This window comes from Pezoporus wallicus, unplaced genomic scaffold (genome assembly GCF_028554395.1).
Source record: "Pezoporus wallicus isolate ANWC-B61680 ecotype Strahan unplaced genomic scaffold, APGP_CSIRO_Pwel_v1 scaffold_2146, whole genome shotgun sequence".
NCBI classification, from domain to species: Eukaryota; Metazoa; Chordata; class Aves; order Psittaciformes; family Psittacidae; genus Pezoporus; species Pezoporus wallicus.
In genome coordinates, this window is record NW_026639769.1 from 2,374,591 (window position 1) to 2,401,972 (window position 27,382).

General features: G+C 40.3%; 1 protein-coding gene across 1 annotated transcript in view; it reads right to left on the reverse strand.

The window, feature by feature from the left end:
* Window positions 1-27,382, reverse strand: part of KCNH5 (potassium voltage-gated channel subfamily H member 5) — a 159,102-nt gene that overhangs the window by 110,095 nt on the left and 21,625 nt on the right. Inside the window, exons 4-6 of the mRNA XM_057416066.1 lie at window positions 24,538-24,666; window positions 9,459-9,574; window positions 4,285-4,677 (exon numbers count right to left, since the gene is read on the reverse strand). Of these exons, the coding sequence (XP_057272049.1) occupies window positions 4,285-4,677; window positions 9,459-9,574; window positions 24,538-24,666 (638 nt within the window). The remainder of the gene's footprint in view (window positions 1-4,284; window positions 4,678-9,458; window positions 9,575-24,537; window positions 24,667-27,382) is intronic.

Consider the following 27,382-nt stretch of genomic DNA (forward strand, 5'->3'; position numbering starts at 1 on the left):
GTGGCATGGTTTGATCATATCTGAATAAGCAATAGGATCAGTGTCTGCAGGCACACTGTAACCCCATCTGCTGACAACTTCAGTACAGTGTGACTCTGATAATTGTGACTTGTATGGAATCAATAGTTACCCACGTTATAATCAACCTTTTGGTAGCCCAGACTGACTGAGGTTGGATATTTATCTCTCTCTAATAGGCAGAACACATAAAAAGGCTAAGTCCCAAGGTAACATAATTCTCTAGCTTCAAAAGTAGGAAGTTATGATTTTAGAAATATAAATGACAGCGCATATACCAGTGGAAGAGCTAAATACTCAGGGAAAGAAATAGATTCACTACATGGGACATGTAACTCCAAGACAAAAATCAAATATTCAGTTACTATACACTTCCCAGCCTAACAACAGTAAGAACTTCATGTGACCAAAATCTTTGGGTGGAAACACCATATCTCCCATTACTCCAAACTTTTTTTCTTTATTCTTTATTTAATTTAAAAGAAGAGACTGGCAAACATGCACTTTGGGACTAAATCTGAAGTTCCAGAGTACTGGTTTACTTTTAAAAAAGGAATAATAAAACCAGCCTAGCTCCAGACTCTGAGCACATGCCCTCCATTCTGGTTTGTACCTTGAGAATTTGCTGGATTCCTCAGTATGTTTTATAGTGCCCCTTCTCACACATCCATATAGAAATGTTTTTCTGTATTTCTTTGGCTTAGCTAGAATGTATTTCAGTGCATGTTTCCCAATTAGAAAAGATGCTCTGCATTTTCCTGATTTCTAGGACTATCATTCTACCAATTTTCTTAAATAAAGTACATATCCCACTACAGATTCCCCTTTCCTCTCTCTGAACTCATTTTCTAGAGCCTATTTTACCTTGTTTTCCTACCCTTTCAATACCACTTACCACTTATGAACAATTAAGTGGTACCCTTTCAATACTATTTAATTCCTCTCCCTTCACATCTATTTAGATCACTCTATGCTGTGCAAGGTCTCTCTCTCATTATCTTACCTTTCTCCCTCCTTGCCATACATCCAAATTCCCTGAGCTGACTGTAACAGCCTGGCTCTGTAACTCCAGGTATGAAAGTCGACACCTCTAATTCTACCTCAGATCATTTTAATCCTCCTAGTTCTCTGTTTGTGTGTTATAATCCTTTCCATCATACCCTTCTACTGGGGCTCTGCATCCAGTCACCACAAAATAACTTTGATATACAGTCATGTTTGCCTCAGGTGGGAATTTCACAACACTCCAGCCTTGGCCTAATGTTTTCTGTGATGGAAATGGCACTGTTCTTATTCCAGCAAAGACTAACTGCATTTGAAGAACTTCAACTCTCAGTAAAGAAACTCAAATTTCCCTTTTTCAAACTCCTTTTTTTATTTTAATCTTTTGACTAATCTCCTTAATTCTGACTTCATAAAATAGTACTCAAGTGCATAAGGCATCTTATACAATGATTCAGCAGGCTCTGAGTGAGAACCTTCAAGCACCTGTATCACATATGGTACTCTCCATCTATAACTGAGAGAAACAAACACAAACTTCCTCAGCCATAGCCTTCTTTATGAGAGACCTGCCTACAGGGAAGGAAAGAAACGGCTTGCAGTGGCATGCACCCCTACTCACCCTGTCCCTTAACAACTAACAAGAGTGCATTTCATGCTTCATGGGGAAAAAGGGATGAAGGTAGGACACACAAGGAAAATCTGGAAAATAATCTTTCACTCAGCTGGCTTTTAGGGCTATTCACTCTGATTTGGGTCCATCCTTCACCACCATATCATCGGGACCTGCCCCCGAGGTCTTTACCACTAAGCTCTGATTTTCTGTTAACTTTTGAAATGCCACAATCACCAATTTTAATGGTAAAGACGAATACTCTCATCAAACACCCAGGGGCAATATAAAGAGCTAAAACTTACCAGAATCAAGGGCTAAAAGAGCTCTTCTCACTTCTACTTGCATTAAGGAGGAAACACCTTCTAATGAGGAATACTCTCCTTTAAATCAGAGTATTTCTTCAAATTAACATTATTGATATACTTATTCTTTACCTATGAGCAGTGTTTGAGCTGCTAGTGGGGCAAAAGGTTAAATCCAGGAAAAGAAGTACCAGTTAAAATAAATGCTAAAAGCCATATGAAGAAAGAGCACTTATAACTACAACCATCCAGGACACACCCATCAGCTCAAAAGACTTAAATGTCACAAATGAAGGCATATAAATATATATATATATAAAAATATATCTCCCCTGGAAGAAAGAAAAAAAGGAAAATGTATACCCAAGAGGGAAAGACTGACTGTTTACACACCTTTCTTCAAAATCAATTCTTTACAGGCACTAGGGAAAACTGGAGTTGGAGGGTTTTGAAATCAAGTACATAAGCAATTATACTCCAGTGTTTGCTGCAGGCTCAAGAGCCATGACACACAGTTTCATAAGAAAGAAATGGTACTATGGGTTCTCTTAGTAAAAAGGACTTCGTATTTCATTTGTCTGAAAGAAACTGATCACAGCTTTAGGATCCCTGTTATCTTGTTATTGTTATTACATCTGGTTAAAGTTTGCCACTTTAAGCATACCTCAATTATAATGCATCATGCGTGCAATTCTCTTCACTGTCACAAGTATTGCAGATGGTTTATTTCCTCTCTATATGTTAGAGAAAGAAGTTAACTCATCGTTCAAATCTGTACTGTTTGGACACAGAATTTTTTTATTTGTTTTACATAGTAAAGCATGAAAATCTGGAGACAATGCTGCATTTTTATAAAAATCAGGTTCCTCTTAGTCTGAAATTGGTTATCTTAAATAGTTGTACTATATTGACAACCCTGATAATACCACCTCCTTACACAGCCTGACTGTACATCCTGCTTCCAGACGGGCAGCCCTCATATGATCTTGCATTTAAGCAGCAAGTATTATCACTTCTGTCATATTTGCTATAAATAAAATGGAACAATGTCAAAAGATGGTGCTCAACACAGAGACAGGGATGGAATTTTAATGGAGCTCTACAAAACCTGCTCCAAAGTCTGCATTAAAAAAATAAGAATGTAGATTTTATATAGTGAAGATATAGAACCGCAGAACTTGAGAATAAAAAAATAAACCAACAAAACAACCACTCAACAGTGTTCTTAGAAAAAAATGGAAAAATGTTAAAAAATGAGCAAAGGTTTTTTTGTCTGTTTATAGCCCTAAAGATAAAAGGCTCTAGAGAAAAATTAAAACAAGTCCTAATGCCATTATAGTTGCCTTTCAGTAATTAATTTTCTCTGCAGTGACTTGTGCATGCATTATTTGTCATAGTTATTGCTTGTTTTCTCTATTATGTCAGGCTGCAAGCTTGATTTCATAAATGTTAATAACATTTAGCAGTTAAGCTTTAATTCGGTGTCTAAGATATTTATGTTTTCTCTCCTCAGTTTCTAAAATTTCAGCTATAGCTCAAGATCATTTTTTTTTTAAATAAGAGATAAATCTCCCTCTCAATTAGACATTTAAAAATATATCACAAATTAAAAAAAGTTACAGCATGTTTCAAAAACTAACCCTAGCGCAGGATTTTAAAAATCCTCATTCTCTACTTTTGCGTAAGTAAGTTAGTGGCAAGCCTGCCACCAGCTTCAGCCAGAGCAGATACAGAGTTTTGATTATTTACACACAGTACACACACAGTACACAGTATGCTAGAGATTGGAAGGGACCTCAAAAGGTCATCTAGTCCAATCGCCCTGCCGGAGCAGGAACACCTAGATAATGTTAATTTATGATTTATGTCAAGTCATATTAGTCTGCCTTGCAATGGATTAGAATTTCTTGGGTGAGATGGTTTAGTGTGAGGTGTCCCTGCCCGTGGCAGGGGGGTTGGAACTAGATGATCTTAAGGTCCTTACCACCCCTAACTATTCTATGATTCTAAGAATTGCATAAAGGCAATCGCTGGGTATGAAAAGGGAGGCTGTGACAGGGGGACATACCAACTGGTCCAGACCATTTTGATATGGACATGCAACAATGTGTTTGGAAGACAAGCAAGTCATTCTAAAACCCACATGCATTAATGTACACATACACACATGGTGCTGAAGTGATAAGACACCTCCTCTTCAACACAGGAATTCTGCATAGCTAAAGACCAGCAGTTTTTGTCTATCCCTGCACATTTAAACAGACCTTCGCAGCTGCATATTATTGCTGCCAGATGCCAGGGGGCATGCCCTTAAATTAATTCCGAATTAAAACTACAATCACTTACCTCATCCACATTCTCAAAGGCATTGATGATGTCATACGGTAAACAGGATAGAAGATCAATCACAAACCATGTTTTCAGGTAGTTCATCCTTATGAGTTTGGGATCAGAGATAACCTCTCCACCAGGGCCAACAAAGGTTGTATGAAAGTTCAAAACAATGTCAACCAAAAAAATAACATCCACGACACTGTCCAGCACAAGCCAGGCAATGTTGTTCTGTTTTGTTTTGAAGGAGACATTGTATGGAACCATAATTGCCGTGTAGAAGGTTAGAATTAAAATGACCCAGTCCCAAGTGGTCTTAAAAGCACAATAGTGTAGTATAATGTGTGGTGGAGTCTTTGGAGCTTCTTGCTTGTACTGAGGAAGAATATCAGATCCCAGCTGGAGAACCTGTAAAGGACAGAAAAGAAAATGTTACTGATTTCAATTAATATACTCCAATAAGGGGGCTTATGGATTTCTGTAAGGAGCAGCACAAAGATGTGACTGTGTTCATTGGACATTGCAAGTCAACCCGCTGGTTCTAAATGATTTGATTTATTTAGAGTGTGTGGAGGCAGCTATCACCCGGTGCATGGGAACAACATAGAATCTAAGGAAATTCTTGCAAAAAGGGAGGCTTTTGCATATGGACTGATTGAAAGGAAAACCATCCCAATAGCAAGGGCAGAGGGGTTCCATAAACAGGTTGTGCATACTGACATACCAGCTTATACTTCGCAGTTATGAATATGTGTATCCATTCACCTTTGTAAGTGTTACAAGACTAGCCCTTCATGACTGACCTCTTTTTTAAACCACTGTTGTGCCAGAACAATAGCGTATCAAGGTAAACCAGACTTCAACTTTGCTGGCTGACCTCCTTCTAAAATGAAGCATTGCATGCACAATTTCTGTCTTAACACCCTAGCAATATCATGTTTCCCTCTCATTTTCTTCAAAACATTGTTGCACTTACAAGCTCAATATCACTAGTGGCTTCTCTTTTATTTCTTGTAATTACTTTTCTTTTTTGCATGCCTATAATCTCCTAGATGCGCACTTTTGTAAAATGTGGTATTGGAAACATTTCATAGAAACCAAGCCAAATTCACTTAAGACATTTCTCCCAGCTAATCTAATTACCTCTTTTCTCAGTTCAAGACAAGAAACAAAAGCACGAAGGAATGCACGTGGCGGTATATTGCACTGACAATTGAAAGATTCATGTGTATTGTGGAACTAATAACACCTTTTACTTTGGGGGATCTCAAGACTGTATGGGATAAAATGAATCATTCCAGCAACTTTAAATCTCATTTCAGCCCTATACCTGTCCCGTACTGAAGCAGGGACAGTTAGATTGCAAAACACAGTCCCATATATGTAAAAATGATCAAACACAGGATTCTTCCTCGATGAAGAAGACTAATGGCTCTGAATAAACAGCACAACAACTAAGAACATGAAAGTACCACACATACGGATTCTCCCTTAATTCTTTGCAGTCTTATTTTTAAGATGAGAAAGCTGTCACTGAGATCAGGTAGTAAAAGTCTGGCTCTATTGAAAATGTGTTCTTCAGAAATCACCAGGGGACAACAACAGCAGCCCCTCTCATTCTGTGTTGGAGGATGTGGCTTCCCACCATGCCTAATCTGTCCCAGTGACAGGCTGTAACCTCATGTGATGCAAACCTGCTTCTGCCTACCTGATCCCACCCTCCAAAAAGTCAGTTTTAGTGATCAAGACCTGTAAAGCAAGTTGGTTAAAGTGACATATAGTGTTTAATATTTTCATCAAAGACCTGGATGAGGGAACTGAGTGTACCCTCAGCAAGTTCGCTGATGATACTAAACTGGGAGGAGTGGCTGACACACCAGAGGGCTGTGTTGCCATTCAGCGAGACCTGGACAGGCTGGAGAGTTGGGCGGAGAGAAACTTGATGAAATTCAACAAGGGCAAGTGTAGAGTCTTGCATCTGGGGAAGAACAACCCCATGTACCAGTACAGGTTGGGGGCTGACCTGCTGGACAGTAGTGAAGGGGAAAGGGACCTGGGGGTCCTGGTGGATAGGAGGATGACCATGAGCCAGCAATGTGCCCTTGTGGCCAAGAAAGCCAATGGCATCCTGGGGTGCATTAGAAGGGGGGTGGTTAGTAGGTCAAGAGAGGTTCTCCTCCCCCTCTACTCTGCCTTGGTGAGGCTGCATCTGGAATATTGTGTCCAGTTCTGGGACCCACAGTTCAAGGACAGGGACCTGCTGGAGAGAGTCCAGCACAGAGCCACAGATACGATTAAGGGAGTGGAACATCTCCCTTATGAGGAGAGGCTGAGGGAGCTGGGTCTCTTTAGCTTGGAGAAGAGGAGACTGAGGGTTGACCTCATCAATGTTTACAAATACGTAAAGGGTAAGTGTCAGGATGATGGAGCTAGGTTTTTTTCAGTGATGTCCAGTGACAGGACAAGGGGCAATGGGTGTAAACTGGAGCATAGGAGGTTCCATGTGAACATCAGGAAAAATTTATTTACTGTGAGAGTGACAGAGCACTGGAACAGGCTGCCCAGGGGGGTTGTGGAGTCTCCTACATTGGAGATATTCAAAGCCCGCCTGGACAAGTTCCTGTGTGATGTACTCTAGGTTACCCTGCTCTGTCAGGGCGATTGGACTAGATGATCTTTTGAGGTCCCTTCCAACCCTTAGGATTCTGTGATTCTGTGATTCTGTGACATGATGAAAAACTAACTTATTGTTACATTAGTTAGCAATTTGTTTTCTACAGAGTCAGCTGAATTGCAAAAATTATCCTGTAGCCAGAAAACCACTAGACCCACCACAGAGGCAGCAGTGAGAGTGTGGCAAAGACCTCCAGGAGACCATGGCTGCTCCCTTTGCCAACAGCCTCATATCACAACAGCTTCAATGTAACACTATGCCATGGGTTGAGCTCCAGATGAACAGCAACACACACTGAGCAGTGTGGTCCCAACAGCACTTGCCAGAGACCCTCACAGATGCCAAACATCTGGTAATATAAAAATATCAACCTTCAGGTGCTCCTTCCCTAGTGACCAGGGCAAGGCTCACTAACAGTGCTCCCACAACCACCAACTGGAAAGGTTTAGCTGGCCACTGAAGCGCACTGAACTTGCTGCTGGATTGATGGGTCCTTCCCTGGAATAAAAGCAATGATCAATACAGTCATTTTTTCACAGCAGCCTTTGTGCCAAAATAATACCCTGCATTTAACACACTGTTTTGGCTTTGACTCATAATCTGGTCATTATTGCCAGTTATGTCTTTGGGCTCATCTGTGGTCAACACTTTATTGGCATGATAAATCAGGACTGGGATTTATTCCTCAGTTTCTCCAGACCTATTTGTTTCCTGCCTTGTTCACTGGGGCAGAAGCTGGAAACAGCCTCACTATAGCTGGAATAAAAAGCTACTTAGGGCTCAAGCCAAATGTAATGAACATATGCTTGATAGTTCCCTATGCCTCCGGTGGTGGAGTGCTTAGGAGTACCCATGATACTGTAAAAGCATAATTAGTATTCTTAACATAATTTCATGCTGAGTTTGACATGGTGAGTGGGCAGCAAGTGGCTGTGGAGACCACTGAACTATAATGATTATTTCTTTTATGCTGCATGAATTTTTAATTTTAAATGACTAAAGAATACACAATGTCGTGTTAGTCAGCTGCATTCGTTAGACTCTCTGAATTATTCTTATTGACAACTAATGAAAATGGCTGATAATAGTTATGGCTGATGAAAGTGGGCAGTACTGCAAGGGATGAACTGTGACAATGCTTCTCCTCAGACACAGGAGTACAGAAAGTGGGGCCTGTACCATGATGGTGTATAACTCCACTCAGTCTGCATTCCTCACAGCACTTTGCCTAGAAAGCAGTCTGCAGCTCTAAGCAACTTGTAAGAGAAGACTGCACACTCTTCAAGCAACTTTCTCCCTCCTATTCCTGAGTACAACTTTCTCCCTTACCTGAACTTTTCTTATTGCCCAATCTAAATCCTACTTACCGTGACTTAATGCCATTACTTTTTCTCTAGCTATAGTGGTCTTGGTGAACAATTTCCTCCCTCATTCTATGTAACTGCTTTAGACTTATTTGAATAATGTTACCATATCTTTTCCAGTCTTCCCTTCTCTACATTAAACCAATAATGGATGTAACTGGATTTACAGAACACTGAAATGTCATGAATTAGAAAAGCAAGATGTGAGAGTAGCTTCAGCAGTCATCCAAGTTATTGATACAGGGTAATTCAAGGGGAAATACCACACTGCCAAACACCTGAAAACTATGGGTTTCCATTCTGATTTTAATTAGTGCCTTTATTATTGAAGTCCACTAAAGCCATAAAGGGAATGAAAAAAACCCAAAGCATTTAAAGTTGCTACTAGTTCTTAGCATTGAACCCAAAACAAACTCTCTGGCATGATGTGTCTAGGGCTGTCATTTTCAGTAAACCATACATTCTGACCATATATTTTGACCCATATGTTTTTCATTACCAATGTACATGAAGATGAATGCAGTACCTCTGTTTCATCAGTTAACCTGAAGGCATTCACTTGTTGCACCATCTGCATTGTTAAGGAGATGTTTGCAACCTGCCAAAGAGTTCATTCCATCAGTTTTGAAGAAAAAAGTGATGAGCAAAATATTGCAGGAATGACTTTGCAAGAAAGTTGAGATTAAGGTACATATGTAGTCAGTGTGCCTTGCACAAGCCCATGGACCTAGACAGGGATACTTCCAAAGAGGTTCATCAAACATTTCCCTGGGAGAGTAAGCGACCATCCACAGGGCTCAAAGATGTCAAGTTTGGTTCCATGTCACTGTGAAACAGTTTGTAGAGCAGCACACTGCACACCCCAAGTTAAACAACAGGCAGCAAACTGAGAACTGCATCCACAGAAATAGGGCAGTGTAGGTAAAATGACCTATGGAGACTGTTTTCATGACTGAAAGAACATAACCTGTCCCAGAAACATGGGCTTGGCACATAGTGCTGCTTAGGATGAGCAGAAGGGATGCTGAAAAAAAAATCAGGGTTCGGAAATATTTTCCTTTAAAAATATTTCTTCTTAATGGGTATTAGGGCTTTTTTCCCCATCTCTTCCTGCCTTACAAAAGTAGCAAACTGGTATCTGCCCCACTTACTTCTGCTAACCGGGAGTGCTTGTGCACCACCTCAGCTTTGTTCATTGGCGTTAGCTGCTGCAGTACGCTCCGGCTGTTTGTCAGGGCCCGCGTCAGCCGAGCAAATTTCGTCCAACCTGCAGGGAAGAAGGAAATCCTGTCAGAAGTACTCAGACCTCATTCATTGCTAGTAAATCTCCTTCATGTTTATGGATATTAAGTCTCAGACTTGAATAGTTGCTCTAAATGGCTGCACAGAACAGCATCAGACTCCAGGCTTTAAGACTTGCAAAAGAGGAAAAATACCCCTGCTTCAAGGCAACTACAAGTAAATCTTAGTGAAATCAAAATGCTCTGGCTCGTTCTTTCTTCTGCCTTTTGGAGACACTGTGTTAGAGGGATCACATTGTGCTTTCAGCCTTCTGGGGCTGAAAGCTAATTCTAAGCCACTGAAGTTAATGCAAAGTATTCCCAAGTCTGTAAATCCTGCTGAAGTAAAATCCTCCCCAGCTACAGAAAGGCTCCTGCTGATTCAGGGCCACTGGAGCAGCCCCAAAAGTCTGATCCTGAAGTCTTTACTGTTTCTTACCCCAACTAGATTTCAGGGACAAAAACAAAAATAATACAACCAAAATCAGCAAAATTCAGGACTGCATCAAGAGCAACACTTCAGAATTAAAAAAAAATAAAATAAAAATCATTAAGACTTTAAAGACAGATTAAGTCCTAGATTTTAAATGGCATCAAGAAATACATTTAGCTGTTAAACTAATGATAAACAGCTGCCTTAATGGTAGCTTGAGACCTACACACTGGGCAGGCCCTAGGGAATTTTTTGTGCAACATTTAGAAAGAGTTTGTTACTGACGGTAGCATCGACCTGGAAATGTGACATCACATCGTTCCTGCTGGGAAAACACTCAAACATGACATCTGGAGTGATGCGTCAATGGATGAGGTAGACCCGCAGTAGCAAAGAAAACACCAGGGGTTTAAACAGCGTAGCACCTTGGTGTTAAGCAGGAAAACTGAAAATCCATGTATCCACAGGAAGGACATGGCTCACCAGGAGCACTGAAGGATACGCTCAACACTTGGTTTAGGCAGGTATAACCTGGTATTTTACTACACAGGTGTGTATAAAATGTCAAACAACTTATGGACAGGAAATGGGTTCGGGAGAAGGCATTACTTTTAATTTGAATGCTGAGTATGTGAAAACTGGGGGAAATGTCACAGCTGAGAAATAGAAATGTTGTGTTTCCTGTTAGCTAGGTTTATTTTTAAATGCCTGTTGTCTGGTAGGAGTCACGGACTCGGAAAGTTAAAGGAAGCCCTGCGGTAGATAAAATGAAGAGCATAGAGCAGACAAGACAATAGAACTTCAAGAATAAAATAGTTTACAATTTGGTTTTGCAATTTACCACATATATATCTTGATCACACAAACGTAAATCCGTTATTCATCCTTTAATAATCAAAACAGATCTAAACATCATGACCCACAACCAGCTCAGCACAAAGCATTTGTGTCAGGATATTTATATATGACCTCAAAAATGCACATAAAAAATGCACTGGGAAAAGGTAAAAAAAAAAAAAAAAAAAAAAAGAAGTATTTTATTAACTTTTCACATCTAAACCTTAAATGTGAACTTTGGATATGCCTTATGCTTCTTGAGCTAACAGGGATATCCAATTAGGAACGTGTACTTTCTGTATTTAAACAAGGTCAAGAGAGACTATAGTGATCTGAGTATGAACTATTAATTTGTAGGATAAAAAAGATGTGGCTTTCTTTTTCCTAATTGTCTATGAAACTGTGGCAAAGAGACAGCTTTAAGACAAAAGTCAGAACTGTTCTTAGCCAGTGATTTCAAAGAGTCAACTGAGCATGGTAACAGCACCATGGCAGCTCTGCCTCGACATTCCTCATAACTGCTGGAGGCCACCATGCATCCAGCTACAAACACACTGCATGTCTGTAGCATGCCATGTTTGGCACACTACAAACACACTGCAAGAGTGAGAGAAAAAGAGCAGCTCACCTCTGGGAAGGTGGTTACCCACCTCCAGGCCCCGGGCAGGCATGTTCACACACGTGCACACACTCAGTGTCCTCTTCCCCTGGAAAGACGCTTCCGTGTGGTTCATGGGGATGAATTCAGGCCATTCCCCAAGCTTTCCTTTTTCACCCTGCCCCACAGAGCTGATACAAGATTGACTGAAAAGCACTCAGCAAAGCCAAAACCACCACAGCTAAACTGCTGGATTCAGTCCCGAGCACCTTCATTTGTCACATCCCAGCTTTGTCAGCTACTCCAACGGGAACCTCATGAAGTTCAACAAGAAGTACAAAGTCCTGTTCCTAAGGAGGTACAACTCCGTGCACCAGGATGTGCTGAGGGCCATCCAGCTGGAAAGGAACTTGGCAGAAAAGTACCTGAGGATCCTAGTGGACCAGAGTGAACACAAATCAGCAGTATGTCCATGCTAGAAAGAAGGCAAATGGCATCCTTGGCTGCATTAGACAAAGCACTGCCAGCAGGTCAAATGAGCTGACCCTTCCCATCTACTCAGCACTGGTGAGGCCAGTACTTGGAGTGCTGTGCTTAGTTTTGGGGTCCCCAGCACAAGAGAGACATGAACATACTAAAGGGAGTCACAAAGGCCCACAAAGATAACTAAGGTACTGGATTATCTCTCTTATGTGGAAAGACTGGGAGAGCTGGGACTGTTCAGCCTGGAAAAGAAAAGGCTCAGGGGTGGGGGACAGATATTAATATATATAAATACCAGGAGGAAAGGCGCAAAGAGGACAGTGTCAGGCTTTTTGGTGCCCAATGACAGGGCCAGAGGCAATGGGAACAAAACAAAACACGAGGTTCTGTCTGAGCACCAGAAAACAGTTTTACTGTGAGGGTGACTGAGCAGTAGCACAGGCTGCCCAGAGATGATGTGGAGTCTCCATCCCCAAGATACTCAAAAGCTGTATGGACATGGTCCTGGGCTACTGGTCATAGGGGGTCGTGCTTGAGCAAGGGGATTGGACAAGATGACCACAGAGGAAGCTTCCACCCTCAACCATTCTATGATTCTGTGACCTTTTTGATGGCTGATGGTTAATGATTCAATGTTTACTTTATTTTCTGAGATTTAGGGCATGGATTTGTACAGTGATTAGATGAGGATCTGGCAATAATAGGGGATGGCTTCATGTAGTCTCTTGAAATCCTTTCCCATGGTTCTTCACAGACTGAGACCACTCACAAAAATATGGGTTTTAAAAATACCTCTCCTCTTGTAAAAGCAAAACTGGTGAGAAACCACTTGTCTTTGTCTTTGGTAAGAAAAATATTAACTGCAAATACAGAAAGCCTGGGGAAGCTGGGGAAGATGTACTACAAGGAGATGGAAGAGCAAGACTTATCAAACAACAATTCTTTTGCTGTAAAAATAAAAAGGAAGAACTATGACTTTTTCAAATACTCTCTTTCTACCTTGAGATCACCAGTGTCATGTGAAAGAAAGAAGTATTCAAGGTTACCACTCTGCTCATCTGGTCTGACCTCTTCTTTTCACAAGGCAAACCATTTCATTGTATTCTTTGTCCACCAAGACCAAAGCTTTGCTTTGTGCTAGAGCAGACCTTTTGCAAAAACCCTTCCAGCCTCATTTACAGACTTCACATTTTCACATTTCTTTGAGCCCTGTGAATGACATGATTCTGGAAACTGGAAGAACGGAATACACTAGCACGGCTTTTTTCTAATTCAGCACAAAGTTGAGCATTATTCTACCTGCTCCAATCTATCCATCTGCAATAGTGTGAAAAAGTACCAAGTTCTTTTGTTTCCTATTACAACTCAAGAGAATTAAAAACATAGCAACAGCAAGTTGCTGGGATATGAGTGGGAAGGTGAAAATGTATACAGGCTTCCTCATGTCTGAAATAATCTGTGTAGAATGCATTCCTCTGTTTCTTGACCTTGTTGTAGACTAGATAAGTTCAGAATTATATTTAAAACCAATGTGTATGTTTAAACAGACCAGGCAAAATTTGCATAGCTGCACACTGCTGTCAATGTTTTCTTCAAATGATTCTCCCTTCTTTTCCTCTATAGAGAGAATTGAAAATAATGACAATTTTATCCCATGTATTAGTGACTGCCTGTCCTCATAGATATCATAGATACTTTCTATATGGAAGGAGTTAAGGAGCAGCACAAATAGCAGGTGTAAGAGAGGGAAGAAAACAAGAGGTAAAAGCAACACTTCTGATGCTCTCTTCATCTTATCTGGACTGTTTTACTTCCAAGGCACCACTTGAAAAACAATACCTTGAACTTGCGCCATTGCACTCAAATTCTTAGGAAAGGGCAACATCATCAGCTCACACACCAAATCAGGCCAGCAGCTGCTTCTCCTTACAAGAAGTTCAACTGAGTATTTCAGAGGAAGATGTTAACTACCTCAAAGTAAAATTCTGGAATAACATACACATAAAATGATTTTTGTCCCTGGTCCTCTTTAATTACTTTCTGATTCATGGAAAAAAACAGAAGTATTTGTGACCTTTTTTTAAACAAAAACCAAAACCAAAACACCACCTTCATGATCTGCATTCATTCTCATGATTCAAAACAAAGGTCTGGTTTTGAACAAGAGCCTAGCAAAATATTTCCCTGGTCTGATCCCTTATTCAAATAAAATTCCCACATTCTCAATAAATTGAAGATGAAGGTTTAACAGTTCCATACAGTTATGAAAATAGGATTTGAAGATGGCAAGCATTCTGATAGATGTGAACTAGTCTCTGCCTTGGCCCAGCTGGAACAATACCCTTGCAAGCATGCTTGTTTTTTATTTCCTCCATACATTCTAGTCATAGTTAAATATTTTATATCCACAAGATATTCTGATGCTCTAATTTGGGCTGCCAATTTGACAGCCCTCTGGGGGGCTAACTGAGCTGGGAGTGACTTGGTGGAATACTTCACACAACAGCTGGGCCAAAGGTTTATCCGAAAAGAAAAAAGAGGGAGTACTAAATTATTTTTGCTCCACTAGTGTTTAAGACACCTTCCCAGTAGTTAATAGGCACACCCAATACCTTCAAAGATAACAGCAAATAGTTTCAAACTTAAGTATCTTCAAGACAAAAACCCCTTCAAATCCAATTAGGCGTTGAAAAGTTGCAGTCTCTCTGACTGGATCTGTTTACAGGTCTGAATACAGACTTAGCCACTGAGCTAGCAGCCAGGTTAAAAAAAAAAAAAAAATATATATATATATATATATATATATATATATATATATAAAATCTCTAGCACATAAACTGCATTGTTATTTTAAAGCTACGTTAATACATCAGAGTTTATGAAGAGTTTAAAATCTCAAGGTGAGATGTTAATGTTCTTTATAGTGCACTTGCTCTGAAATATCTAGACATGGCTAGTGCCCCCTAATAAAACGTTAGCGTAGCTCTACTGGATTGCAATTAACCTTTTTGTCAAGGTTTGTCTGGTCTTAAAAGGATCAGAAATAATGATGTCTTTTAAATCAGTTTAACAGGGACTATCTAATGTCTTAGACTTCAATGCAAACACTTGGGTTAAGAATTATATTTTGTATGAAAAACAACTGCAGAGGGCAATTACAGTGATGCTCATGTGGATTCCTGCCTGCAGGAGTATAAAGAACACCTCCAGACCATGGAAAGGCTGTTGCTCTCCTCTCACAAGAACAATATGGTTGACATAAAAAAAGTTTAAATAATATATACTCTATGACTAAGCCACAAAAGCAAAGAACTAGCATCACTCAGGCAGTATGGCATTCAACTGATAACATGGATCATCCTTTTGCACAAATAGTTAGCATCTACAAATCTCAACTACTTCTAGATGTTCAGACAGTAAAATCATTACAATAGCTGGCTGTTTGCTCTTTATTGCAGGTAAAGTATGGTTGAAAGAGCTCATTATCTCTTCAAAAAACTTAATCATCCTGGTTTTGCTTTTCTAGAGAGAGAGGAATGAATGGGATTCCTGAATAAATAGACTAATAGTCAAACAAATCTCAAACACTCCCATGATGCAGTAAAACTATTTATGAACTGAAGAACCACAGAGTCTACTCAAATGTAATTCAAAATATTAGGATAAATTTCCTGATTTGAAATTCCATGTATTGCACTGTCTGATAATGCACTGCACTCTTGGATAACTTTCACATCTGACCTCCATTCTAGCTCCATGCTGTATTCCCAGTTACCATCCACCCACTGCAAACACTGGGGAGCTCAAAATGGATGAAGAATTAACAGGTACTCTTGGACATACTTTACCTCTCTGAGCTCAGTTTGTTCTCCTTATAATGAAGCTAATGCTAATGACCTACTTTGCAAGCCATTTTGAGATCTACTGATGTAAAGTGCTAAGATTTATACACCGCTAGACTACATTAGGTATATGATGCATTCTTAAATTCAATTCTGACATAGCCATAAATTGACAGTGCTCAACTTCTTAAATTTCTCATTCTGCAACTACAGCTAAACTTCACACACACACATAGGGCCACCAAGGGCTTATTTCCCACAAGCATTTAAGAAAAAAAAAAGGTGCAAATTTGCCACCACATCAAACAAAAAAGTCCAAGTTGTACAAATGTCAGTCAACTGCCTTTTAGAAGTTTGTCAGCAAAATGGTACCATTCAATGGTTAAGGAAAAAGGACTACACCAGCCAAACGCTCAGAGTCAAAAGGAGGGCAGCTGCTAGAAAATGAAATGAAAAAGCAGCATGCAACAAAGCACTCAGGGATGGAAAGAAAAACGGAACAAGTGAATAAGAAACTATGGCTTATGAGAATGGACATAGAAAGCTAAAGACATATGGAAAAAGTCCTTCTCTGGCCAGATTTATTACTGTAACAACAAACTTTTTAAAGAACTTCCAGAGTACAACGAGAAGGCTTTCTGCACTCATACACAGAAAGGGCAAACAGGCTGACCCAAACAATTACAGGTTGCTCAGCTTGATCTCAGTGCCAGGCAAAATGAGAGAAAAGTCGATCTGAGTTTCAATATGTTTAATAAAAAAGAAAAGGAAAGGAACATAATAATGGCTGTCAGCAGAGAATGATGTAAAATGCCCCACAATGTTAATTTCATTATTTTATAAGTGTATAAATTTGGTTCAGGAAGACAGCCAAACATCTTGACAGAAAAAGCTGAAAGCTAAATGCAACAGCCAGCTGGAGCTGGAGTGTATGTAGGATGTACGCCAGAGAGGCATGAGCCAGGGCTCCCTGTACTAGTGCTACCTTGCTGGGGCGGGGCTGGGCTGGGCAGCAGTGTGGACCACCAACTTGATGAAAAACTCAAAAGCTGCCCTGGGTTTGCTCCAGTTGTGGCTGAAACCAGGACAGCTCCCACCTGCAGCCAAGGACTCAACAGCTCCCAAATCAGAACAGCCACAATGCTCACCATATAACATCAGCTCATCCTGGTGCTGCATTTGAACCACCTGAGAGCCACAGGTTGGCCAAACCCTCTTGTATGGTAATCTTCACTGAATTGACCCTCGCAACAAAATACTGAGACTATGCAGTTCAGTAAATTACAGGTTAAATGTATGAAGAACTTGCTACCTGGCAGATACCCAACAAGAAGAAGTGGAAAATAGTAAAAAATTTTTACTGAGAGCCTTCTGGACCTTCAGTGGACAAGTCCCCTTCTATTCAGTGCTTTTCTCTATGGTTTGAAAGTCATTATAAAATGACTGATGAAATGCCAAGATGACAGGAAGAATAGAGGAATGTTAATCAGTAGTGAGGGCAGTCATGCAGGACGATGCGCTTGATAACTCAGCATGTGCCATTAAAACAAGCTTTAAGTGCTAAATCAGGTATCTAGGCAAAAGCAATGCAAATTGTATCTCCAGCATGGAAGGGGGAAATGCAAAGAATAGTTCTGAAAAGAATCCAGAGATCTTAGTACATGAGCAATTCAGTATGTGGTTTGCTTTGGCAAAAAAGCTGCCTACTGCTTGGGTATACAACATGTAAGAGGGGCTATACAACAGCTTGGAGAGGCTGAGCAATCAGCAATATTGAGGAGTTATCTGTGAACCCACCTGCCTATAATACTGGCCACAGAAACTGACTGAGAACCTGGAAGGCTGAAATCCATCACACCATGGCTTCATCCTTACTGCTGCCAATGAGCTAGATTAAAGTGCAGCTAAAACGGCTGCAGATCTGCCACCACCAGACCTCCAAATTCAGGCAGGCAGACGCTTAAGGAGCAAACCTAATTTACTTTATCATATTTACTTTATTAATTTACTTTTATCCGACACCTGGGTCAGACCAATCCCGGGCAAAGCTACAGGTTGGGCAAAGAAGAGATTCAGAGCAGCCCTGCGGAGAAAGACTTGGGGGTGTTGGTTGATGAGAAAATGAACATGAGCCAGCTTCAGTGTGTGCTCACAGCCCAGAAAGCCAACCGTATCCTGGGCTGCATCAAGAGGAGCGTGACCACCAGGTTGAAGGAGGTGATCCTGCCCCTCTACTCTGCTCTTGTGAGACCTCACCTGGAGTATTGTGTGCAGTTCTGGTGTCCTCAACATAAAAAGGACATGGAACTGTTGGAACAAGTCCAGAGGAGGGCCACGAGGATGATCAGGGGACTGGAGCACCTCCTGTATGAAGACGGGATGAGAAAGTTAGGGCTGTTCAGCCTGGAGAAGAGAAGGCTGCGTGGAGACCTCATAGCAGCCTTCCAGTATCTGAAGATGGCCTATAGGGATGCTGGAGAGGGACACTTCATTAGAGACTGTAGTGACAAGACAAGGGTAACGGGTTAAAACTTAAACAGGGAAAGTTTAGATTGGATATAAGGAGGAAATTCTTTCCTGTTAGGGTGGTGAGGCACTGGAATGGGTTGCCCAGGGAGGTTGTGAATGCTCCATCCTGGGCAGTGTTCAAGACCTGGTTGGACGAGGCCTTGGGTGATACGGTTTAGTGTGAGGTGTCCCTGCCCGTGGCAGGGCGGTTGGAACTAGATGATCTTAAGATCCTTTCCAACCCTAACTATTCTATGATTCTAAGGTGGAGCAATGACTTGATTAGATGTGTAAGTGTCTTAATGGGATTTTTTTAGTTTAGTGGGGAAAAAAAAATGTGTAAGGTGCTACTGCAAGAAGCTGAAGCAAGGTTAATTTAAATATGACACTTTTTAAAAGCCAAAAGTGCAATGAAAAAGCAAGAAAAATATTAAGGAATGTGGTGAGCCCTCAGTCTCTTCAGACTTTTAAGTCAACAGTGGATATTTGTCTGGAGGGGTTGATTTAGTTACAAGTTCATGGGTTCAGCAGAGGAGTAACTTAGTGAAATAGAGAGGAGACTCTTAAACTCTCCAGCTCTACTACATTTATGTTCATTTTATATATTGTTTATGAGTGTTCAGCTTTCTACACAGAAAGCATATCCATGTACAGTTACTGCTTTAAGGATCAGTTTCCCATTTAATTCAGTCTCTCACAGGGTTAGATTTTATTTCAATGGAATTTCTTTTTTATCATTCCTCCTACTTTTGACACTGGAAGACTCTTGACACATGTGCTGGCAAATGACCACTTCTCTTGTCACCCCCCACAAAGTCCTTTTTCGAGACCTAGGTATCTCTAGATGCTGCACTCTAGACCCAGGGGAGAGTGGAAAGAGGAGGTGATTTCCTTTGTGGCTGAAGGCACTGGGGGTTGAAACTCTGCAGATCAGAGCAATAGGAAATAGAACCAGAACAAGTGAGCCTCTATAGCACCAAGACCCTTGTTATTACAGCCTTGCAAAAGTGCAATAAAAACATGGTAAAGATATCCAAATTGCGACCTATTAAATTACCGTTATGGATTACTGTCAAGGTGATGTATTCAACAGGGTACACTGTGCTTCAGCTAAAGGTAGAAACTTCATTTTCATGCTCTAATCCCTCCACCTACTTCTTCTATTATCACCAGGATTGATACCCCCTCAAGGAAAAAAGTTCCCATGTGCAACTAGTTATATATGCTTAATAACTTGCACTTATTAAAGATAAAAATGGATCAGAATTATAGGTTTAGTAAGGATTAGCAAGCATAAGTGCATATTTCTGCAACTACTACACTTTTTATAGCCCTGTCACACTCCGAGATAGAGTTGCATCATTACATAGAGTTATATAACCACAGAGAGTTACAGCACTGGGAGCATTGCAGCATTGTCCCAGACAGTCTTGATTGTCAAAGTCTGGCTTGATCAAGTGAAAGAAAAAATAAAAAAGCCCGCAAAAAAAACCAGAACGAACAAACAAAAGAAAAACAAACAAACATGAAGCAAACCAACAAAAAAAAAAAACAAAAAAAAAAAAACACAAACCACAGCTTCAGGATACTACTGTGCCATCTCCTGATCCCATCTGTTAACAGCACATGGTTCTGAGTTGTAAAAGCCTCATTAACACATCTTTGCATCCTAATTTAGTATTCACCAGTCCTTCCCAATCACTTCCAGCAGGTGACAAGCATGATCTTTCACTCAAAAGAGACTCAAGATAACCAGTGAGAATCCTAGCAGAAAAAAAAAAAACCTTGCAAGTTTACCTCCAGGACGAAATTCTTTCTTTATTGATGACAACAAAAGGTATAAAGCCATTGCACAACTAGGTGAAACTCAGCTATTAGCCAAAAAAATGATGTTTTTTTTTTCAATCCTTAAACTTTCAGTTAAATATCATCTACAGCACTCCTGTCTTCAAATGGCGTTAGCATTTGAAGTAGCCCCATTTGCTCTTCTAACAGTTAGGACCCAGAAAAATGGCTATTTTTTTTCTGACAAATAAGATTATTACCACTGTGTCTTTGGAGGGATTGAAAGTCTTCAGATGTTTTTAAAAGGCCACTGGGTAAAGACAGAATAAAAGCACAGCAAGCTGATAAAAGCATCCAACTGTGACCCTACAGTGGTACAAACATTAAAAAAGCAGATACTTTGGGATTTATTCTCTGAAAGAAAATACATAATGCACTCTTTCATACACTTGTAATGGTCTTCCATTGCTTGTGTAAAGCATTCAGCCATGACACCTGGGGATCTGGACCTATACCACCACAGGCATACCTATTCAGTACCTATTACTTGGTACTGAATCAAGATCAGGCAAATATTCACATTGTCAAAGAGGAGCAAGAGAAGGAAAGAAAGAGAGCCCAAACAAACAGCACAGCTCCTTCTCTGGAAAATAAGGCATCGTCCCAGTGACCACAAAGTGCAGCCATCATCTCCTATCAAGTCCTCTGCCCCATCACTAATTCTCACACCTCTTCTTCCACACTGCCACCATCCACAGCTCATTCAGTCACCAATTCAAGAGCTGCAACACTACAGACCATAAACTAAGCCAACAGAGAGTGTTCTCCCTACCTCCAGACCTGCACAACTGCCAGTGGCATCTTTACCCACTTAGTAAAGTGGAGCAAACAAGTCAAGCAGGTGGCTCATGTTTCCTTTCGTTATCATCTTCACTGCTTCTACTGAGACACTAGAGTATTTTTACACTTTTGAATGATTAGATACTTTCCAAGTAATTTTCCATTACAAGGATACAACACTACTTTTTGGTTAGTGTTACACTGCTATACATCACTGGTCTCCCACACATTGCCCAGCGATAATAGATGCCATATAGCTATCAAGAAAACAATAGAGTCAAATCCTTTGTGCCAAACTGACTCTACCCTCTCAGAAACAGGAGTTTTGATCTCTGCCACTATATTTTATTAGAGGCAAACAGGTTTTAAATATCCCTTTTCTCCAGTCTCCCTTTCAGTACAATAAGATTCAACAGCTTTCTGAACTGCAGCAAATTCAGAGTCTCCTGGGTGACCCAGGAAAATTTTTCATTACTTTTACTCCCTCCTGCAAGCAAAGCCCCCTCCTCCCTCTCCTCCTTTGTGACAGCATTAACACACAGCAAACGGTGAGTGCACAGGTAAGCAGAGACACACACCATCTGTCATACTGCCTCATACCTCTCTTAACTTCCCTTGCTTGCACAGGGCTCATCCCTGTGGTGTCAACTCTATTTTTTGTCCTGAGCCTGTAAATAAGCATATTTTTAAGCTCAGTTTAGGAAAAAAATCCCAACTCTCCATTGCAATGAGCTTTGTAGTAAGATAACTATTTTATGTCCTGTTTCCACAAATACGAAGAGCTCCTCAACACTACTGAGCGTCCTTAGCACCAGAGCAGTGTTCCCTGTTCCCCAAAACTGCTGTTCCCTTGCAAAGTCTACATGAGATGCTGACCACTTTGCAGCCGCTGCAAGCAGATCTGGCAACCCAACCATTTATCTCCAGGAGCAAGGACACACAGACACCCTGCAGTGTAGGTACACCCATTGTTATGATTTAAATACCAAATCCTTGTGCCTTCTGGGAGCATGATATACTGAAGCTTCCCAACAAAGCAACATACCTTCGAACAGTGTAGAATATATTGGTACTGAGAGATTATTGCATAATGACATCAATATTTTATTTCTGTTGAATTTTTTATATCAAATTTACTGCTCCCATAAGTAATAGACAGTAACTCATCTGCACCATAGTTACTTATGTATTATGTATTGCATAGTCCTGGCAGAATTTCTGAAAAAAATCCTTCATCCTTCTCTTAAAAAAAAACAAACAAACAAAAAAAACAAACCAAAAAAAACCAGTTCTTTCAATGACAAATCCCAGAACTCAACAGCAATATTTTACTGGAATGCTTTTTATGAAAGTTTAAAAATTCTCCACTAAACTGTAATGTATATATTTACCAAATGTATAACTCAGAAAGTGGCCCAACAGCTTCTAAGCACATTGTAATGTTATCTGCAGGGACAATGAATTATGCATCTCTCACAGCACTACGTCTGACAAAACAACACTGTGATCCCAGTGCCATGGGATTCCGTAGATCCACCCAGTTGAAATAGAAAGTGTAATACAATACTGCTGTTTTCCCAACCTTGTAGTAAAATGGTGCAAATATTCAAATATCATTACATATATATATATAAAAAATATAAAAGACAAGCTCTAATTTATGCAAAAGCAGAAGAAAAATCTGGTTTTGGGTTTGTAATTATGGAACCTGTTGGATATCTTGATCAGTGTTAATCAATGCTCTAATCAAAACACCCTTAAGACTGCAATCATATGCCTTAAAGAAATTTAAGAGATGTGTCTGTACTGTAAGCGCTTTTTAACCACGCCGTCAAAATTCTCTGGCTGCTGATGACAATATTTTGCAATGTTCATCATTAAGACCTGGCATTTTAACTAATAGCATCCTTCATTGGAGAACAGCAGTACACAAGTTATGCACTTCACAGCTATTGCTCTCTCCTGTAGGAATGTATATTGTTCCTATAATGGATGCCAGATGGATTCTGCTCCTTCTCAACCACAAGACAGTCCCCCAGCACACCCCTGACTCCCAAGGGAAGACAGCCAAGTACATATCTCCCAGGCCAAGAACCCAAAGGAAGGCAAAATTCATCTTTTCTGCATTTGGGAACCACCTTCAGACTGTTTTCCCTCTCCTACTGCAAGCACACGCTCAATGCAACTACGTACTGCAAAAAGTGGGACAGAGCTGGGGAAAGAAGAGGGTCTAGGGGCTGGGTCCATGTGAGATAAATCTTGATCTCCCCAGTTAGCATCAAATAGGAAATCCTACAAAACTATCCTTGCAATGACTGGCTTTTTCCTTGATGAGCTCCCACTAAATACTATATATACTACAGCAAGGAGACAGTTCCATGATTTCAGACCTCTACAGTTAAAGCATTTCAATTAACTGGTATTTATCCTAAAATATCTAAATTATTTCCAGGCAGAAGAAAGTGAATTAAAGGAACATTTGCAGGTTGCTAACTAAACTGTAGAGGCAGCAAAGCTTATGATGGCTTATGATATGCTATATCAGGGTCTTCTAACTTTAAGGGTGATACTCTCTAGACAAAAGAATCTCGTACTTGTTCTTAGCCCAAAGAGAGGCCTTTTGTTTTATTTTAAGTCTGCCTTTATAAATCTACTTTTCACTTATCCAAACACATAGAAGAAGTGTTATCTAGACCATAAGAAAATAGTTTAAATCCTGCTTGCATTTAAGTAACACCAAGTTTATTCTAAGGAAGATGGTTTTGAGCACACACAGCTCTTGGTGAGAAATTAAGCCTTCTACAAGCACAAAGAGAAATATATAGCAAGGAATAAACTGCTAGAAGGCAGCTTACAAGAGAATATGGGATGTAGATGCTGTAGCATAAATGCCCTTCTTTATGTGAATGTGTACTATTTTACCCAAAGCAATATATATGTGAACTTGACACAAGATACATCTTAAACCAAAGCAGAGGATGCTTCTATATCCCCTCCACCTTTCCCTCCCAGTTCTTTCTTGTAGAAAGCTGAGGGTCTGGCCATGGTTTCTTCAGTGATGAGAGCAAGGTACATCACAACAAACACTATCACCAGCAGCTGATAAGTAAATCTACGACATGCACCACTACAGAGTCATCATGGCTGACCACTAATAAAGGACCCAAACAGGCTGTTTATTTCACAGTTTACCTCCAAGAGTGAGAAAGGAAGGAAATATCAACTGCTCAACACAAAGGAGCTGAATTTTTATTGGCTTTTTTTTGTCTGAAAAGAATACCAGTCCCTCAGGAGAAAGGTCTCCCAGAACAACACAGCATGAAAATTACTCAAAACTATGAAATTTTTAGCAAATGCAAACTGTAGAGAAGAAGTAGCGAAATGACAAAGAGACAGTTACAAAGGCTTCTAACTCTGGCAAAATATTATTGGGGAATTCCCACTCATGATGATTTATTATATTCTATTTTTAAGCAATAATCTAGGAGAGTGGCTTTGAAACTCTGACAGGTCACAAAATACTTCCTGACGGAGGTCACAAGCATGAAATGTCCCTGTCACAGGACTAAGCGCAAGCATGTGATTTATCATTTACAAAAAAGTAATAGTGTATGTCATATTTACCTTTTGTTGAATCATCTTCAATCGGTTGTTTGAATAAAGTGATATCCTTAAAAGTGCACAAGAACAAAACCACTTTTTCATGCTCATTTCTTATGGGTGCAATTTGCATGTAGAACCAAACTGGGGTTCCTGAAGTAGAGAAAAAAAAAGACATTGGGCTATGGTGTAGCAGAAACCTTCCCCATCCTGTACACAGAAAACTTCAGTATTTACATGTTATTATAACACACATGTAGTTTAAGATCATACCTTAATATTTCTACAACTTCCAGATCTTTTAATTTTAGCCCCTCAGAGCAAAACAACATATTCCCATTTTTACAGCTTCATTAATCTGATCAATGATAAGTAGAGACACGAAGCTTTATAAATCTCAATTCTGAAATCAAATATATTATTCTTGCCTTCTTGTTCTAGTTTTTCCCCAGCATGCTTCACAAACTTAGTGTCTGCAAGGTAGGAAGGCAAGAAAAAATGGATGGATGGCATCTTTGATTCTTTCCTCACATAATATGAAGCTATCAAATCTGAAACTGATGGAGTATACTGTCAAATGCTCCAAATTTGATGCTACTCCATTATTTCAGAGGAATTGAGCTAATCCAGACATAGACTATAATTGTGCTATCAGGACAAATCAGCAGATTCAATTTCCTTTTTGTGGTCATACCCTCCATTGGCCTGCCCAATGGAGCACTCTCCCAGTGCATTTATCTCTATTAAGCTTTTGAAATAAATACAGAATATTTTAAAATCCTACCACTCATCAAATAAACAGCCAAAAAATCCCTGCTGTGTTGGAGTGGTTAGCATGGCTTTTGGTAAATCCTCACTGTTCACACAGGGCTCCTGCAGGTGCTCAGGAGCTAAAAAGGGTCTTATTTCTTCCTAGGCTGAAATGCACATGGCAGTCCTCTATGTACATGCAGGTTTGCTCTGTAAGGGGTGAAATCCTAGAAGATTTTAAGCATCCTGCTTAGAAACACCCTGTTCACCTGCAGGGGCATAAATGTCAGAGAGACTTCCCATCCAGAAAAGCTCCATGCCCATGGCTGTGTCCCCTCCCTCCCAAACTTGCACCTACACACACCTCACTATAAATGCCTTCACAGCTAGCTAATTACTTTGGGATTTGAGGTGCTTTCAGCCAGTTGACATAATGGCTTTCCTCATAAGCTGCCTCAATGCCAGCCTGAGAGCTGACACATTGAGACAAGCCACTTGCCCACTGTTATCCCATGGGCACCATTGACCCCCCTCAAATCTCCACTAACACATCACGTCTGGGAACTGTGCCAGGAGCTGCAGGATAGATGCCCAGAGAGCAATGAAACCCTTTTGGGCTAGGACTACTGTGGGAAAGGTTAAAATCCACAAGAGATCATGAAAAAAATTCAGCATTGCTGAATTTCAATTAAACCAGTAGCTCACTAGCAGTAAACTGGAAAAGTGGGAGACATGGAGGACCGATTTTTGTGATAATTCCAAAGCCATTATGCTGATTACTTGATTATCTGAATTCCCAGTTGCTAACCTAAGATAAAAGATTCTTTTCATAACTTCTAAAACAGAGTACTGCAGCTCTCTGGAGTAACAATGTACTTGCAGTTATACCTGGCAACTCATCAGCACCTTTGAAAAGCTCTGAAAGTAAGGAGGCAAAAATAACCTGTAAAACAGCACTGATAAAAAACAAAGATAGAGGCAAGGTGGCTAGAAGCAGCAATTTATGGAAAAAGCAGGCAAAAAGCTTTGCTGAGTATTACCCTATATATATTTATGCATATGAATGCATGCCTAACACGGTTGCTGAATAGCTGAGTGGGTAGAGCTTAGGACTATGTAAGAAGGAAAGCAGTAAACCAGAAGAAAGTTGTAGTAAACCTTCATGTCTGAACCTGAAACCCACAAGCTTGGTTAAAATGCCAAGGGGGCATGGGAAGTCAGCAGTCATACGGATGTTTCTGGATTGCTTACAGATCATCTCTGTGACAAAGCAAAGAAGGATGGGAAAGCAACCTGAAAATCTCAACATCTCCTCCTGCCTAAAGCATAAGCCAATGGGTAAAGAAAAAAAAAAGGTTGTGCCACATCATCAAAAATACGCAAGCACCTCTTGTTTGGTGGGTGGGAGGGTACTTGGAGAGCACTGAAACCTCCAGGAAGGGTCTCTGCCAGTGATAAACCCAAGCCCTTCCACGGAGTAACTATCTATGCTTTGCAGAAGTATATTCATAGCAACAGATAGCTATTCTTTATTTCTCTATCTGCTCCGATATCCAGCCTGGAGGATAAGAATGCAGTTTCTTGAAGGACCTTCCACAAGGCTGAGAGTATGATAAATGGAAGCAAACCCTGGGCAAACCAGCTACAGAACTAGAGCCAAAAGGTGAGCCTATTAGCATTAGCAATAGGTTGAAGTTCTGTGTTTCGGGTTATAGAGAAGAAAGCTGGCAACAGATGTTATAGATGGGAACTGGCTCAAGCCTGAAAAGATATATGAGTAATTTTCCATAAAGTCCTTCTGTAATCCTGCATAACTTAAGGAAAGTATAGGTTTGGAGAGCTGGGCAAAGGTGAAGATTTTATTAAGGCAACAGCAGCTTAATAAATCTCTGAAGCATCATCAAGCTCCAGCAGGCAATTCACAACCCAAAGCAAAAAGCTTGCTGCAGAAAAGTCACCAAGAGAAGGCTTTCCTCACTTTATACTTAAATAAAATAAAAAGGAAATTACTTCAGGACTGGCCCATGCTAGAGCAGCAGCTGCCAGCCCAGTTAATAAGGGAAGACAGAGTCAGGGAGAGCACTGGATCTCTGGGATCCTCTTTGGAAATCACACAGAC